At 37.0% G+C, this 15,127-nt stretch overlaps 1 protein-coding gene across 2 annotated transcripts in view; it reads left to right on the top strand.

Moving 5' to 3' along the window:
* Nucleotides 1-15,127, top strand: part of LOC149134269 (uncharacterized) — a 76,477-nt gene that overhangs the window by 22,201 nt on the left and 39,149 nt on the right. Inside the window, exon 2 of one of the 2 annotated variants that reach the window (XM_089358043.1) lies at nucleotides 4,278-4,480. The exons of the other annotated variant lie outside the window; for it this stretch is intronic. Within the exon in view, the coding sequence (XP_089214169.1) occupies nucleotides 4,278-4,350 (73 nt within the window). The 3' untranslated portion in view covers nucleotides 4,351-4,480. Of the gene's footprint in view, nucleotides 1-4,277; nucleotides 4,481-15,127 lie in introns of those variants that run through there. 2 annotated transcript variants of the gene reach the window in all.

Below are 15,127 nucleotides of genomic sequence, written 5' to 3'. Positions count from 1 at the left end.
TGAGGTTGATTTATGATAATCCTAATAAATCTTCAATGTCGGTGTGAGACATACAAGAACATGGACAGATACTGGACTAACTTGTAAACATTCCTTGTATTTGGTTTGTAAGATTCTTGATGTGAATTTGAGTGTTGAAACAAATTTTGTTGTCTTGGGAGAGTCAGCTGCCTTTATATCTCCACTCATACAAGCATAAGACCAATTTTCGTTCAGACCTTGGAGAGAGAAGGGGAAGTGAAAAGCTTGTGAACAATGGCGAAAGAACTTTGAACAAACAACTGATTGATTGTTTAACCAACACAAACAACCAATTGATTAGTTAGTTGATTAGATAATCAATTAACAGTAAAGAAGTGATATTGCACCAGTGTGTGTTTATTATTGGCATAATGACCCTCCCAACACAACATAATTCATTGTGTTGCAATGATAAAATCTTTGAACAAATCTTTTTGTATAATTCTTTATAAATATTTTGAAGAATGACATGGTTTTTCTTTTTTTTTTTTCATCAAATTGGATAAACCAATTTCAGTTTTTTTTTTGTTTTATTTTTTAAATAAATTTTGTTAAACCCATTTATGTTAATTTTGAAAAATAAAGAAATTCTAAAATGAAGCAGTGTTGGTAATTTGTGTTTTCATATGTATATTTGTAGCTGTGTGGTTACACCCACATGTAAGAAGCTTTCTTCCCAACCATAGGGTCTTGAGTTCAGTCCCACTATAAGACACCTTAAGCAAGTGTTTTCTTCTGTTGCCCTGCCTTAACCAAAGCCTTGTGAGTAAATCTGATAGACAGGAAAAGCCTCAAACCTTTTCTTATCATTGTCAAAGAGTCTGTCACCTGATTGGAATATATTTTTGTAAACTAATTTTTGACATCACAGAGGACACACAAAATGTCACACTTTTGAAAATCTTTCTAAATAAATGAAACCAGTTAAGTTAATAAAGACTCTTTCAAATGACTCATTTTCAGAGTCTTTTCCTTCCACCATCGTCATTTAATGTCTGCTTTCCATGCTAGCATGGGTTGGACGGTTTGACTGAGGACTGGCGAGCCAGAAGGCTGCACCAGGCTCCAATCTGATCTGGCAGAGTTTCTACAGCTGGATGCCCTTCCTAACACCAACCACTCTGTGAGTGTAGTGGGTGCTTTCTACGTGGTGGAGGTGCATGGCTTAGTGGTTGCACTCACGATTGCGAGACTGTAGGTTCAATTCCCAGACTGAGCATTGCGTTGTGTTCTTGAGCAAAGCACTTCCTTTCACGTTTTTCTGCGATCATTTCATCATCTGACCTATGGTGCACCTGTCCAGGTAATGTGAATTTGATGGAGAGAGTGAGCTTATGTGGACACAAACATTTGATCACTATAAACAAATCGTGTGGTGGTTAGGCAAGAAATTGCTGAGTGCTTGTACATCGTCTGACAATGGGAGAGTTCATAATATATATATATACTTATATTTGTTTTGGTCATTTGACTGCAGCCATGCTGGAGTACCACCTTTAGTTGAACAAATTGACCCCAGGAATTACTTCTTAAGCCTGGTACTTATGCTATCAGTCTGTTTTGCTGAACTGCTAAGTTATCCATCCATCCGTCTCTAATTAATACATTCTATCTAAAACTCACCACTTGTCTTCTCCGATTGCAATGTCTTTCTTGTGTCTTCTCTTTGTTGAAGCGTTTGCTTTAAAACATGGCCTCGATAAAACAATGGAAGTTTTAGAAATTCTGAAGTGAGCTGAGGAAGAAAGCTGTGGATAGAATGAAGCAGTTTTTGTATTTATCTGAGGGGAAAAGTAGGGCAGCGTAATGAGTGCTTAAACCTCATGATAAAAGCTCTTACTGGTGGTGGTGGTGGTGGTGGTGGTGGTTTGATATGAATGCTAATTCTGTTCTTAGTCAAAAGGCTGCACCAGGCAATCTGATTTGGCCATGTTTCTACAGCTGGATGTTGGGCCTGATGAAGGCAAGGTAGCTGAGTTCCTTTCGAGTGTTGGGTCTCATGGAGGCGAGGTGGATGGTGTTTCTTTCAAGTATTGGATGTCATAGAAGTAATGACCAAGACCTTTAACCTTATGTCGTGCTTGAGAAAAAGACCCATCAAGCTGAGCAAAATTGCAGTTGTGTCAGACACTGGTGTCACGCAAATTGGCACCCATGCCGGTGACATGTAAACACACCCTGGTATCACACAAATGGCACATAATAGCACTCATTACACTCTCGGAGTAGTTGATGTTAGGAAGGGCATCCAGCCATAGAAAGCCATGGGAAATCAGATTGGAGTCTGGCAGCCTTCCAGTGTGCCAGCCCAGTCAAACTGTCCAACCCATGCCAGCATGGACAACAGACGTTAAGTGATGATGATGATCTGGACCAAATATTCTATCAGTTTTCTGTTCAAACTAGCTTGACCCCACCTCTCACACCAAGCCTATTTTCACAATAAATAATCACATCATTGAACTCTGAAAACTATAAGATAATGCCTGTTTGTTTTGAAAGAATGAGAATAAATATTAAACAGAACAGGAAGCGTGGTGAAGGATCTAAGACAAAGGACATTAAAAAAAGAACAGTAATAAAATTGTTTATTTGGCAAAAAAACGTGACCATCCCTGAAATAGAACAATAAAGCATATAAAGACTGTCTGTTATCTTTCTCTGCCACAGAATATGAACAGGCATGGCTGTGTGATACCTTGGGCAAGTGTCTTCTACTATAGCCTTGGTCCAACCATTATCATCGTCTAACGTTTGTTTTCCATGCTGGCATGGGTTGGACGGTTTGACTGAGGTCTGGAGACCTAGGAGCTGCACCAGACCCCAATCTGATCTGGCAATGTTTCTACAGCTGGATGCCCTTCCTAATGCCAACCACTCCGAAAGTGTAGTGGGTGCTTTTATGTCCCACCAGCATGAGGGCCTGGCATCAATCATGTTTAGTTGGTGCTTTTTACATGCCACCAGCACGAGAGCCAGTCAGGGGGCACTGGCCACAGCTATGATATTGGTTTTACTTGACTCAACAGATCTTCTCAAGCATTTCCTATTGCACAACGCATCAGGGGTATTCTTAATTAGGCTGGACATGCGTGGATGCGATCTCACTTTAGTTGCTGGGTTTTCTCAATCACAACATATCTCCAAAGGTCTCGGTCTCCTGTTATTGCCTCTGTGCGGCCCAATGCTTGAAAGTCATGCTTCACCACCTCATCTTGTGTCTTTCGGGGTCTACCTCTTCTACAGGTTCCTTCCACAGTTAGGGAGTGGCACTTCCTCACACAGTGGTCCTTATCAATATGTAATGCATAACCATACCAGCGCAGTCTCTCTTGCACACCACATGTGATGCTCCTTATGCCCAACTTTTCTCTCAGGGCACTTACACACTGTTGTGTAGAATACTAAGGAGTTGAATTGGTCCTTTCCTCACCATCAATTTTGAATAAAAACTGGCCATCCACAGGGAAATGGCAAACATTTTATCATTTCATTGATCTTTGATTTGTGGGGCTGAACCCAGAACCATGTGGTTGGGAAGCTAAATTCTTACCACACAACCACACCTGCATCTACCAGAATGCTTTCCTCCCAAACCTGTTGGCAGACTAAATGAAGATCAATGAACCATCCCCTATGAATTACGTATGGTAGGCTTCAATGACAAATACAATTCGAAGTTTTTAAATGTCCATGGTTTATGTACCAAGGCCCACTTTTTTTGTTCTTTTGTTGAAAGTAGTCAGCTTCATTTCATCAGCCACAAAAAAACCTGTGCCATTCTTTACTCTGTGGTGGTTATGTGGCAGTGATTCAAAACCAAATCCCTGGATATGTGGTCAGACCTCATGAGCAAACCACCCTAGTTTCGCATGATTGGTCTATTAACCAACCAATCAACATGAAGCGATGATGTGGACAGGTTTTCTCAAACATTTTAAAATTTAGCTTCCATTCCCCTACATAATCTGTTCAGCATACTTTTTTTCATCAGCCAGGTGACCCAGGAAGGTAACTAAGACACATGATAGATGGCAGGATTCTCTATCACCATGAATATATAACACGACTGTTTTCTCTTATGTTGAGCACACAGGTTGATGTAGTATCAATAGCTTGCCAAGCAGCATCTCTCACTCCCAGTCTCATTATTGCTGTTGATTTCTGTAAAAGAAGGACACAGTTTGTCCCTTTATGTGCAACAATAAATTCTTCAGTTAAATATTTACAGGTGTTGTTCAATTACTTTTTTGCAGCCCAAGAAACATATTGTCATTCATTGACCCAACCAGCCCACAACCTACAGACCGTGAGAATCTTTGCGCATAACTTTGTACATATAATTAACACGACAGTCATGAATTCTGGGCCCACCTTGTATTTTTAATGTTTTTTATTTCTTTTTTTCCTGTAAAAATATGTTGTTAATAAAATGTCTCCCAGTAAAGCAAATAAAAAAAAAAACGTATTAATACTCCAGCCATAACACAGAAAGAAATTAACAGAATTATGATTCAAAAAAGAAAAGAACAAGACAAAAATTTGAGAGAAATTGTTTTTATTTTTTTAATATATATATATTTTTAATTGATTTTTTAATGTTAATATTATTATCATTATTATAATTATTATTGTATATATATATATATATATATTTCATATTTATAGCTATTTACAAGTTGTTGGGTTACAAGTTAACTTTTAGCTGGATAGGTTAATTTTTTTATAATCATTATTATTATTATTATTTACTGTTGGTTAGTCGCCAACTATGCTGTATAAACAGATCAATGTCATATTGGTGAACTGGGCAGAATGACCACTAGGTGGACGCAGGGCACGATGTCTGATATCACTTAACACATAAAGAGAGAAAAATACATTGAAACGCTTTCCATTACAATAGTTTTAGTTAGCCGTAGGAAGTAGCCATTTTTAAAAAAATGTTACTTTGATGTGTGTGTGTATATATATATATATATATATATATATATATATATATATATATATATATAAAAGTAAGAGAAGAAGAAGAAGCCTACTTCTTTATCTGCATTCAAACATGCTTTCTAATCTGTTGCTAGGCTGATAGCAGCAAATCATGTATATAAAAAGGCAAAAGAGAGGGAGAAACAGCAGTTAAAGCCAGACTTTTCTCCTTGGTACGAAAATACCAAGGAAAAAAAAAAGTCTGTTTGTCTTCATTTTATTTTTATTTTTAAAAAACAACGGCCATTCAACATGGAGTTTGGCTTTAACTGCTCTTTCTTCCTCTCTTTGTCTATATATATATATATATATGTATATATATACATATACATATACATATATATATATATATATATATATATATATATATATATATACGTATACATATATATATATATATACATATATATATATACATATATATATATATATATATATATATATATATATATATATATATATATATATATATACATATATATATATATATGTATGTATATATACATACATGATAATATACACACATACACACACACATACAAACATGTATGATGATGTTATACACACACACGCACACACATATATATGTATTTTGTATGTATGTGTGTATATATATATATATATATATATATATATATATGTGTATATATATATATACACGCACATGCATACACATTACATGTAATTAAGACATTCTATCACATTAGTTAATTATGATGGTAACAATGTCTTCAGTCGGTGACAACTACAACACCTGCCACAACCTCCTTCCCGCTTTCTCTTTCCCTCTCTTCTCCTCCTCCTCCTCTTTTGTTTCTTTCTTCTTTATATACAGGTGAAATTAATTAGAATCTGCCTTCAATTATAAACAGTAAACGTAAAATTATAATCAAATTTTATATACAAAGAAATAACATAAATAACAACAAAAAATAACAAAAAGCAAACAAAAGCTGCAATTAACAAAACAACAATATTTGAAACAAACCACATGGTTCCAGGTTCAGTCCCACTGTGTGGCACCTTGGGCAAGTGTCTTCTACTAAAGCCTTAGGCTGACCAAAGCCTTGTGAGTGGATTTGGTTGACGGAAACTGAAAGAAGCCCGTCGTATATAATATATATATGTGTGTGTGTGTGTGTGTGTCTCTTTACCCCCCACCATCACTTGACAACTGATGTTGGTGTGTTTATGTCCCCATAACTTAGTGGGGACATAAACTCTAAAGAGCTGGAAGGAATACTGCCAAGCATTCTGTCCAGCATGCTAACGATTCTACCAGCTGACTGCCTTAATATTAATAATAATAATAATAATAATAATAATATAGCATGCCCAGCTGACAACAAGGTATGCAATAAAGAAGAAAGAAAAGTTGAGAGATATGACAGGTTAGCTTGGGAAGTTAAGCAGTTGTGGTCGATGTAAAAGGTAGTAGTTGTACCAATAATTGTCGGAGCCCTGGGAACAGTGAGCAAAAATCTCAAGAAGTACGTGGAACAAATAGGGGCTGCAATAAGGGTGGAGCACCTGCAGAAAACAGCACTGCTTGGAACCGCTCGAAAACTCCGGAAGGTGCTCGAAAAATAAGAGGTGTTACCTTAGTTCACCGATAGTGAATGGCTGACATCGTAGTACATCTCCAGCATTAGTAGCTGTGCAAAGACAACAACAACAATAATAATAATAATAATCCTTTCTAATAAAGGCACAAAGCCTGAAATTTGTGGGGAGGGGTTAAGTTGATTACATCGACCCCCAGTGTGTAACTGGTACCTCGTCACCTTTCAAATTTGCACCATATTCTTTTCTACTCTAGGCACAAGGCCCAAAATTTTTGTGGGGAGGTCCAGTCGATTAGATCTACCCCAGTACACAACTGGTACTTAATTTATCGACCCCGAAAGAATGAAAGGCAAAGTTCACCTTGGTGGAATTTGAACTCAGAACGTAAAGACAGATGAAATACCGCTAAGCATTTTGCCTGGCATGCTAACGTTTCTGCCAGCTCGCCACCTTAGAATAATAATAATAATAATATTAATAATAATGACTTCAAATTTTGACCCTAGGCTAGCAATTTGGGGAGAGGGCCTAAGTCAAATCAGCCCCAGTGTTTAACTGAAAAATTGGCTCACAAACAAAGTTTCCGACGACTTGGATGACTATGTGGCCACCGTCAAAGAGTGGATTGACTCTAAGAACAGTTAACTTCTTCGCCCGTGGAATCGAGCATCTGCCAAGCAAATGGGATGCAGTAATTGAAGTAGATGGTGAATATGTTCCGGAATAATCATTTAAAGATGTTTTTGTTACATGTTGTTATTGTTTTTGTTGAATAAAATTTGTTGAAAAAAAGCCGCAATAATTATGCACCAACCCAATTATAATTTCAGTAATTTGTCTCCCCCCCCCCCCCCCGATGTCAGTTGTGCGTCACGCTGTAATTACACAGTAATTAAGATTCAGTAATTAGAAAAATAAGCGCAGTTAGGAAGTTCGCTTTGTAAGCATGGGGTTTCTGGTCCTTTTCCCCAGTGTGGTACCTTCTGCAATAGCCCCAGTTTTACTAATACCTTGTGAACTGTTTGGAAGCCCATCATATATGCGTGTGCGTGTGTTTGTGTTCGTCTCCCGACCGTTGCTTGTCAACCAGTGAGGGTTTGTTTATGTCCCTGCAGCTATGCGGTTTGGCAAAAGAGACCAATAGAATAAGTACCAGACTTTGAAAAAAAGATAAACCCTGGGGTTGATTTGTTCTACTAAAGCCCCTTCAAGGTGCTGCTCCAGCATGGCCACAGTCAAATGACTGTAACAAGTAAAAGATAAGAGATGTTAATTAAAAAATCTTGGTCATTAGTTATTTTGGGGGAGAGGACTAGTCGATTAGATCGACTCCAGTACGCAACTGGTACTTAATTTATCAGCCCCCAAATGGATGAAAGGCAAAGTTGACCTTGGTGGAATTTGAACTCAGAACGTAAAGACAGACGAAATACCGCTAAGCATTTCGCCCGGTATGCTAATGTTTCTGCCAGCTGACCACCTTTCAGAGACACAATGTTCTTTTCTACTCTAGGTACAACGCCCGAAATTTTTAGGGAGGGGAGCCATTCAATTAGATCGACCCCCAGTACACAACTGCCAGCATACCACCTTTTTAGTTATGGTATATTGAATAAAATCTTTTTACCAGGCTGATGTTGTTGTTGCTTAGCTTCAGGTTAGTTATGCCTGAGCAAACTTACAATCAGTTGACGTTCCAGGCATAACGAAGCCATCTATATGGTATATCACTAATTACATTGCTCAATGTGTTCTTGTTTTAAGATGGTAAATGTGCGATTTGAGGGAGATTTGGTAGCTATTTCTAGCACATTGAATGACCATGTAGAGGTTCTCTCACTGATTCAGTCAAGAAACTGTATGCGTGCATCCGTGAAGATATTGGCAGAGGAGGAGGAGGAAGGTTACTGGGTAGCAGAAGTGAGATGGGGGGGGGGGGGGTCATCTTGTCTCTAGAGTTTAAATCTGAGGAAATGGCAAGAGAAGGCATTTTGAAGCTTAAAAAAAGTTTGGATATGTGTGTATATGATGGATGTGCTTGTATTTGTGTGTGTACATGAGAATGAGCATGTGTGTATGTGTGCACACATGAGAGTGTATGTGTGTGTGTGTTTGTGTGTGTTGGAGTAATATTTTCTGTGAGACTATGTGTGCGCGAGTGTGAAGATTTTGGTCGATGTGTATGCATTTGTACGTGTATGTGTGAGTGTATGAGCGTGTGCATAATGTATCTAGGACTATATTAAACAATGTAACAGTCCTTCTTTAAGACAGTAATGGTTATGCTTCGATAGACTGTAGCTGCTATGTCAAGCAGATGGAGTGACCTCCCTCCCATCCCCCTCCATCCTCATGTCTATATTTTACTTTTGGCACTTCTACCATTTCTCTCTTCATTCTAACCAACCCACAGAAGTACCACACCTACCCCTTAACATGTTGGTTCCCACATGTTCTGCAGGTGGTATATTAAGCAAGTCCCTCCTGATCCACCAGTCAGTCGTTTTTTAATCTCTTTCCTATGGGCTTTCTTAGAGATATGGTATGGTGTAAAAATATTATGCCACTCATGTCAAATTTAAAATATCATATAGGTGCAGGAGTGGCTGTGTGGTAAGTAGCTTGCTTACCAACCACATGATTGTGGGTTCAGTCCCACTGTGTGGCATCTTGGGCAAGTGTCTTCTACTATAGCCTCGGGCCAACCAAAGCCTTGTGAGTGGATTTGGTAGACGGAAACTGAAAGAAGCCTGTCATATATGTATATATATATATATATATGTATGTTTGTGTGTCTGTGCTTGTCCTCCCAACATAGCTTGACAACCGATGGTGGTGTGTTCACGTCCCCGTAACTTAGCGGTTCGGCAAAAGAGACCGATATAAGTACTAGGCATCTAAAGAATAAGTCCTGGGGTCGATTTTCTCAACTAAAGGCGGTGCTCCAGCATGGCCGAAGTCAAATGACTGAAGCCAGTAAAAGAGTAAAGAGTAAAAGAGTATTGGGACCCTGGGATAAGATGTAAAATGAGGCTCAGGAGCCAATATGTTAATATGTAGGGGTCAGAGGGCAGGTGAATTTTGGGAGAGATGATTAAGATAGTTGGGGGTGTGGTTTTCTGGCCAATCAGATTTGAGTGCAATGTGTTGGCTGGCATTCAGTGCCTCATAAAATATGTCCTGATATGAAATGGCAGCAAAATATGACAAATGGAGACCTGCTCAAAGTTGGTGAGATCAGGCAAAGATGGCAGCAACTATCTGGTCACCGTGTGTGCCACCCTTGAACTGGGAGCATCCAAATTAAGTGTTGTCGAATCCACTTTCTGGTGATGCAGGAAGAAGAAAACATCCTCGTAACACTGGCCTGGAATATATCTAGGACCTGGTGGCAGTGATAATGGATTGAGAAATGTGGCGGGTAGACTCTGTTGCTGCAGCCTGGGCTGGAACCCAGCCATAATAATTATAATGTGTTGCTGTCCCTTGTACCAAATAAAAGAATCACTGCCACTGCCACTAGACTATTCTGAAGGAAATTTGGCTGTTATTTCTAGCTGTTCAAGAGACTGTTTAAATCAGGGATTCTCAGCTGTGGCCCCTAAGCTTCCTTCCGATGACCTTCAGACATCCTTCCTGTGGCCCCTGGCAGTTTTCCCTCTACAAATATAATAATTTTTTTTTTCCTTAATTGACTTGTGTTTTACTTTTTGCAGTGTGGCCCCCTAAAAAAAAAGAAACAATTTTGAATCTGACCTGGATATTAAAAAGGTTGCGAATCCCTAGTCTAAAAGCTCTCTTTTAATGGTATTGACAATGATGATGATGATGATAGTGGTGGTGGTGGTGGCAGCAGTGGTGATAGTAGTGGTGGTGGTGATAGTGGTGATAGTAGTGTTGGTGGTGATAGTGGTGGTGGTGGTGCTGGTGGTGGCAGCAGTGGTGATAGTAGTGGTGTTGGTGGTATTAGTGGTTGTGGTGGTGGTGGCAATCATTTGACAAAACAATCAACAGCAACAATGATGATAAAGGGAGTGGCAGTGATGATGATGATGATGATGATGATGACAATGCCAGCAGTCATGCTGAGGAATCTGAAGCAGACAGCAAACTCCTGTTATTTATCCCTTATCCTGTTATAATCCCTTAAACACAAAAATACAAAGATTATCCCTTGTCACTAAGGTGATATGTGGATCAGAGACAACTCTTTCATCCATCCCTGGATAGGTCGATAGCTTGATATATTATCTACTGGGCTGTTGACTCCCTTACAAATAAATGCAATGAGGGACATCTAATGCATACACACACAATATTGTGTTGAATATATATATATATATATATATATATATATATATAGAGAGAGAGAGAGAGAGAGAGAGAGAGCAATAATTAAATGGAGGGGATCAATAGGTGGTATTCATCAACTTTTAGACATTATATTGTCTATTTATTTATTTACTAAAAGGACAATTATAATAATATACATACATATATGACATAATATGTTACAATTGTCCTTTTAGTAAGTAATTAAATTGACATAATATAATGTCTATAAGTCGATGAATACCACCTATTGTTCCCCTCCATTTTATTGCTCTATATATATGTATATGTATGTATATATATATATATATATATATATATATATATATATATATATATATATATATATATATATATATATATATATATATATTGAAGGCCTGTGAGTTTCTGGAGTTGTTGATAAATTTTTTCCTTCTGGATTGTTCCAGAATGAATCATGATAATGTCAAGTGGATAATTCAAACAATTTGCCTGTTATGGCATTCATCTTCGTTCATCGTTTAACGTCCACCTTCCATGCTGGTATGGGTGGGATGGTTTGACAAGAGCCAGCCAGGCAGAAGCCTGCACCAGACTTCAGCGACTGTTTTGGCAGGATTTTTACAGCTGGATGCCCTTCCTAACACCAACCACTCAGCAGAGAGGACTCAGTGCTTTTTACATGGTACAAGCTCAGGGGAGGTCAGTTTTGGTAAGGTTTTTACAGCTGGATGGCCTTCCGAACACCAACCACTTTACAGTGTGGACTGGGTGCTTTTAAGTGGCACCTGCACTGACAGGGTCACTAAGGACTTGCAGGACAAAAAAGGGGGGGGGGCATTGGAGGAGGTGATCTTGTGTCAGATGATGAAAGGTTAGAGTGAGGCAGAGAGACAAGGTGTCTTACTGTAGAGGAAGTACAATGTTACCTGGCCAGGGAGGGAGGGGGAGAGATATCAGGAATGAAGACAGAAATAGGTTCACTGCCACAAAGGAAATCCAGTAAGCAAATACATAAAGAAATAAAGAAAGAAAGAAAGGAATCTTGTGTGTGTGTGTGTGTGTCATTACACACACACACTCATATACAGGCACGTACATACACACACATACATAAACACATGTACATTAATATACACACACACTACACTCAGTAAATATGATTAAGAAAATTTACAGCTTATGAGTGAAGACTGTTGCTATGATACAGCATGTACACACACACACACACACACGTATATATATATATATATATATATATATATATATATATATATATGTATATATATATAGTCCATACACTTGCTCACTTCACATGCACTCACGTGTACACACACATACATATACATACACACATTTACATACATATATGTACATGTACATAGATATACAAGCACCTACTATATATATATATATATATATATATATATACACACATGTATACACGTTAAGTAGATTAATGTAAAGAATGGGTGTTGAATAAAATAACTATAAAGATAAGATAAAGAAAAATAATAATGATAAAACAAGAGCATTAAGAGAGTGCAAACCTCTGCCAAGGCAACACCAACGTCCTCTCAACGATTAATGAGAGATTAATTTTTAAAATAAGAATATCTGAAATAAACTCAAATGCTCTCACAAATAAGAATACTAAAAATGAACCCAACTGCTCTCAAAAATTAAGTAAAAAAAAAAAAACAGGAAAAATAATCCAGAATCCTTGTCCGGTACCGGATCGATCCCAAAATCTAATCAGTTCGTACCAGTCATGAGGCCAAACATCTCTGAAAGTTTCATCCAAATCCATTCAACGCTTCTTGAGATAACTTGTCCATGGACAAACAAAACAAACACAACTGAAAACAGTACCTCCACCTTTGTTAAGGTGGACGTAATAAACCAATCCTTATTTTCTTTTTCTTTCTCCTTCTTATTACATGTATATATGCACATATACACATACATATATACACATATCTATACGCATATACAGTCACACACATATGCACATGCATCAACGTACGTGTGTATATTGGTCTGTGTATTTGAGTGTACATGTGTGATGACACGCATGAGGCTTCTTTCTTTTCTTTTTTCCTCTCTTTACTTCTTTACTGATTTATTTATCTATGTGTTTGCTCATTGGACGCCATAACAGGAAGATTATTTGGATTATCCGCATGACATCCATGATTCATTCTAGAACAATCCAGAAGAAAATTTATCAACAACCACATAAAACCAGGCCTTTGACCTGCAACTAGTTTGATAAATGCCAATGGACGAAACTATCAGACCCTGAGTCACTCTGTTGCTTATGCTAAATATTAATAAAAACATTATATATATGTATGTGTGTGTGTATATATATATATATATATATATATATATATATACATATACATGTATGTATGTATGTGTATATATATATATATATATATATATATATATATATATATATATATATATATACACACACACACACATATATTATATACATGCATATAAACATTCTACATGTACATATATTATATATATTGTGGGTATTTATCACGGCAATGGTGTGTGTGTGTGTGTGTGTGTGCGCATGCGTGAGTGAGATATATGTTTATTGATTGTGAGTGGGTTTCAAACTCAAAAATGCAAAGAGACATAACTACCACAAGGCATTGTGTCTGTTGCTCGACCGATTCATAGTACAGTGTCATATACAGCACAGATGCAAGTAAAAACTGAAACAATTTGGACAATTATCAATGGAGATTCCATAACAGGGCTGGAGTTTAAAAAAAAAAATGTATTTCAGACATATTGAACTGTTAATCAATCATGGTTTGTTCACTGTTACTGCTTGTAACATATACAGTGAACATCTTAATCAGTGAGTTGTTCATTTATGCTAAAGCTTTCAACATAATGAACGTCTTAAAATCAATTGAGATTTTATCAGTGTTACTGTTTGTATAAACATAATAAACATCTTAAATAGATTGTGAACGTTGTTCACTATGTTACTGCTTGTAACAGCTCTTCATGATGTTACTATTTTGTAACATATATTGTGAACATAGTGAACATTGAGGCAATGTTCACTGTGCCGCTGTTTGTAATGGACATAGTGAACGTTGTAATCAGTCATGATTTCTTCACTTTGTCAGTGTTTGCAACATAAGACAGTGAACATTAGGATAGGTTCACCATTTCACTTTGTAACAGTACAAGCAGTTTTGTTGTTTGTTTTTGTTATGATTCTTTTATGCGAGAGTTTTATTGTTTTATTTGAGGCTCTGGAGTTGTTTATAGATTTCGTAGGATTGTCATTATAAGCAGTCTTGGATTAACCAAGTTAGAAAAAAAAAAAAAAGGTAAAAACATGTTTAGGGCACAGAGGAAAGGCTATATTGTAGAGGTTCCCTTTTATTTCTTACAATTCCAGATTTCCCAGCTGACACATTGGCCCCAACAAAAAGGGGTTGGAAGTTTACACTTTTCCCTGTTTCCTCAGTTATAAGTGAATCTTTTGCCTGCAAGTACAACTGTTATTTACCGATAAATAAATAGAGGCATCTGTTGGTCCACGATGACAATGAATTTACGTATGATTATGTGGCACTGGGTTAAATAGTTGGGGGCAGATTATAAGTTGCTGTGTCCAGAAAATTCTCTGTAAACATCTTTGAAACAAGAAAATTTGCTGTAGGAAAATTTGCTTTTATGGACAATGATGAAGTGTAATTACATCAGAATTTTTAAAAATAAAAAAAAGGGAGAGTGATAAAAAGGTTTTATAAAAAGCATTAACGAGGCAAGTCTTTTATTGAATGTTAAACATTAAAATAAGATGATGAGGTCATTTAAAACCTATGAAAACTCCAAGCAATGCTGTGTAAATAATATACTTTTTTTGCTTGTGGATTGTATCAAAGCATTTGTTTCTTGCATTATACTTTTCTTTCTACCATTATACTTTTTCTTCTTCTTCTCTGCTGCATCTCATCAATATAAATCACAATTTTTATTTTTTGCTAAACTCTTTTCCTGATACAATTACGCTTTATTATTGTCCATATGGTGAATTTTTCTAATGATGGATTTTCTTATTTGGCAAAATTTCTAACAGCAAATTTTCCTATAACCATTAATTACCCACACATATGAATTAAATCTCTCATGGTTGATGTTTACTCAAAGGAAAGGCAGATATGACTTGGGCAGATATGGGCTTTGAACAAGT

This window comes from Octopus bimaculoides, chromosome 9, assembly GCF_046866305.1.
Source record: "Octopus bimaculoides isolate indiv1 chromosome 9, ASM4686630v1, whole genome shotgun sequence".
Taxonomy (NCBI): domain Eukaryota; kingdom Metazoa; phylum Mollusca; class Cephalopoda; order Octopoda; family Octopodidae; genus Octopus; species Octopus bimaculoides.
The sequence above is the reverse complement of the archived record's forward strand: the minus strand, read 5'-3'. Positions and strand labels throughout refer to the sequence as shown.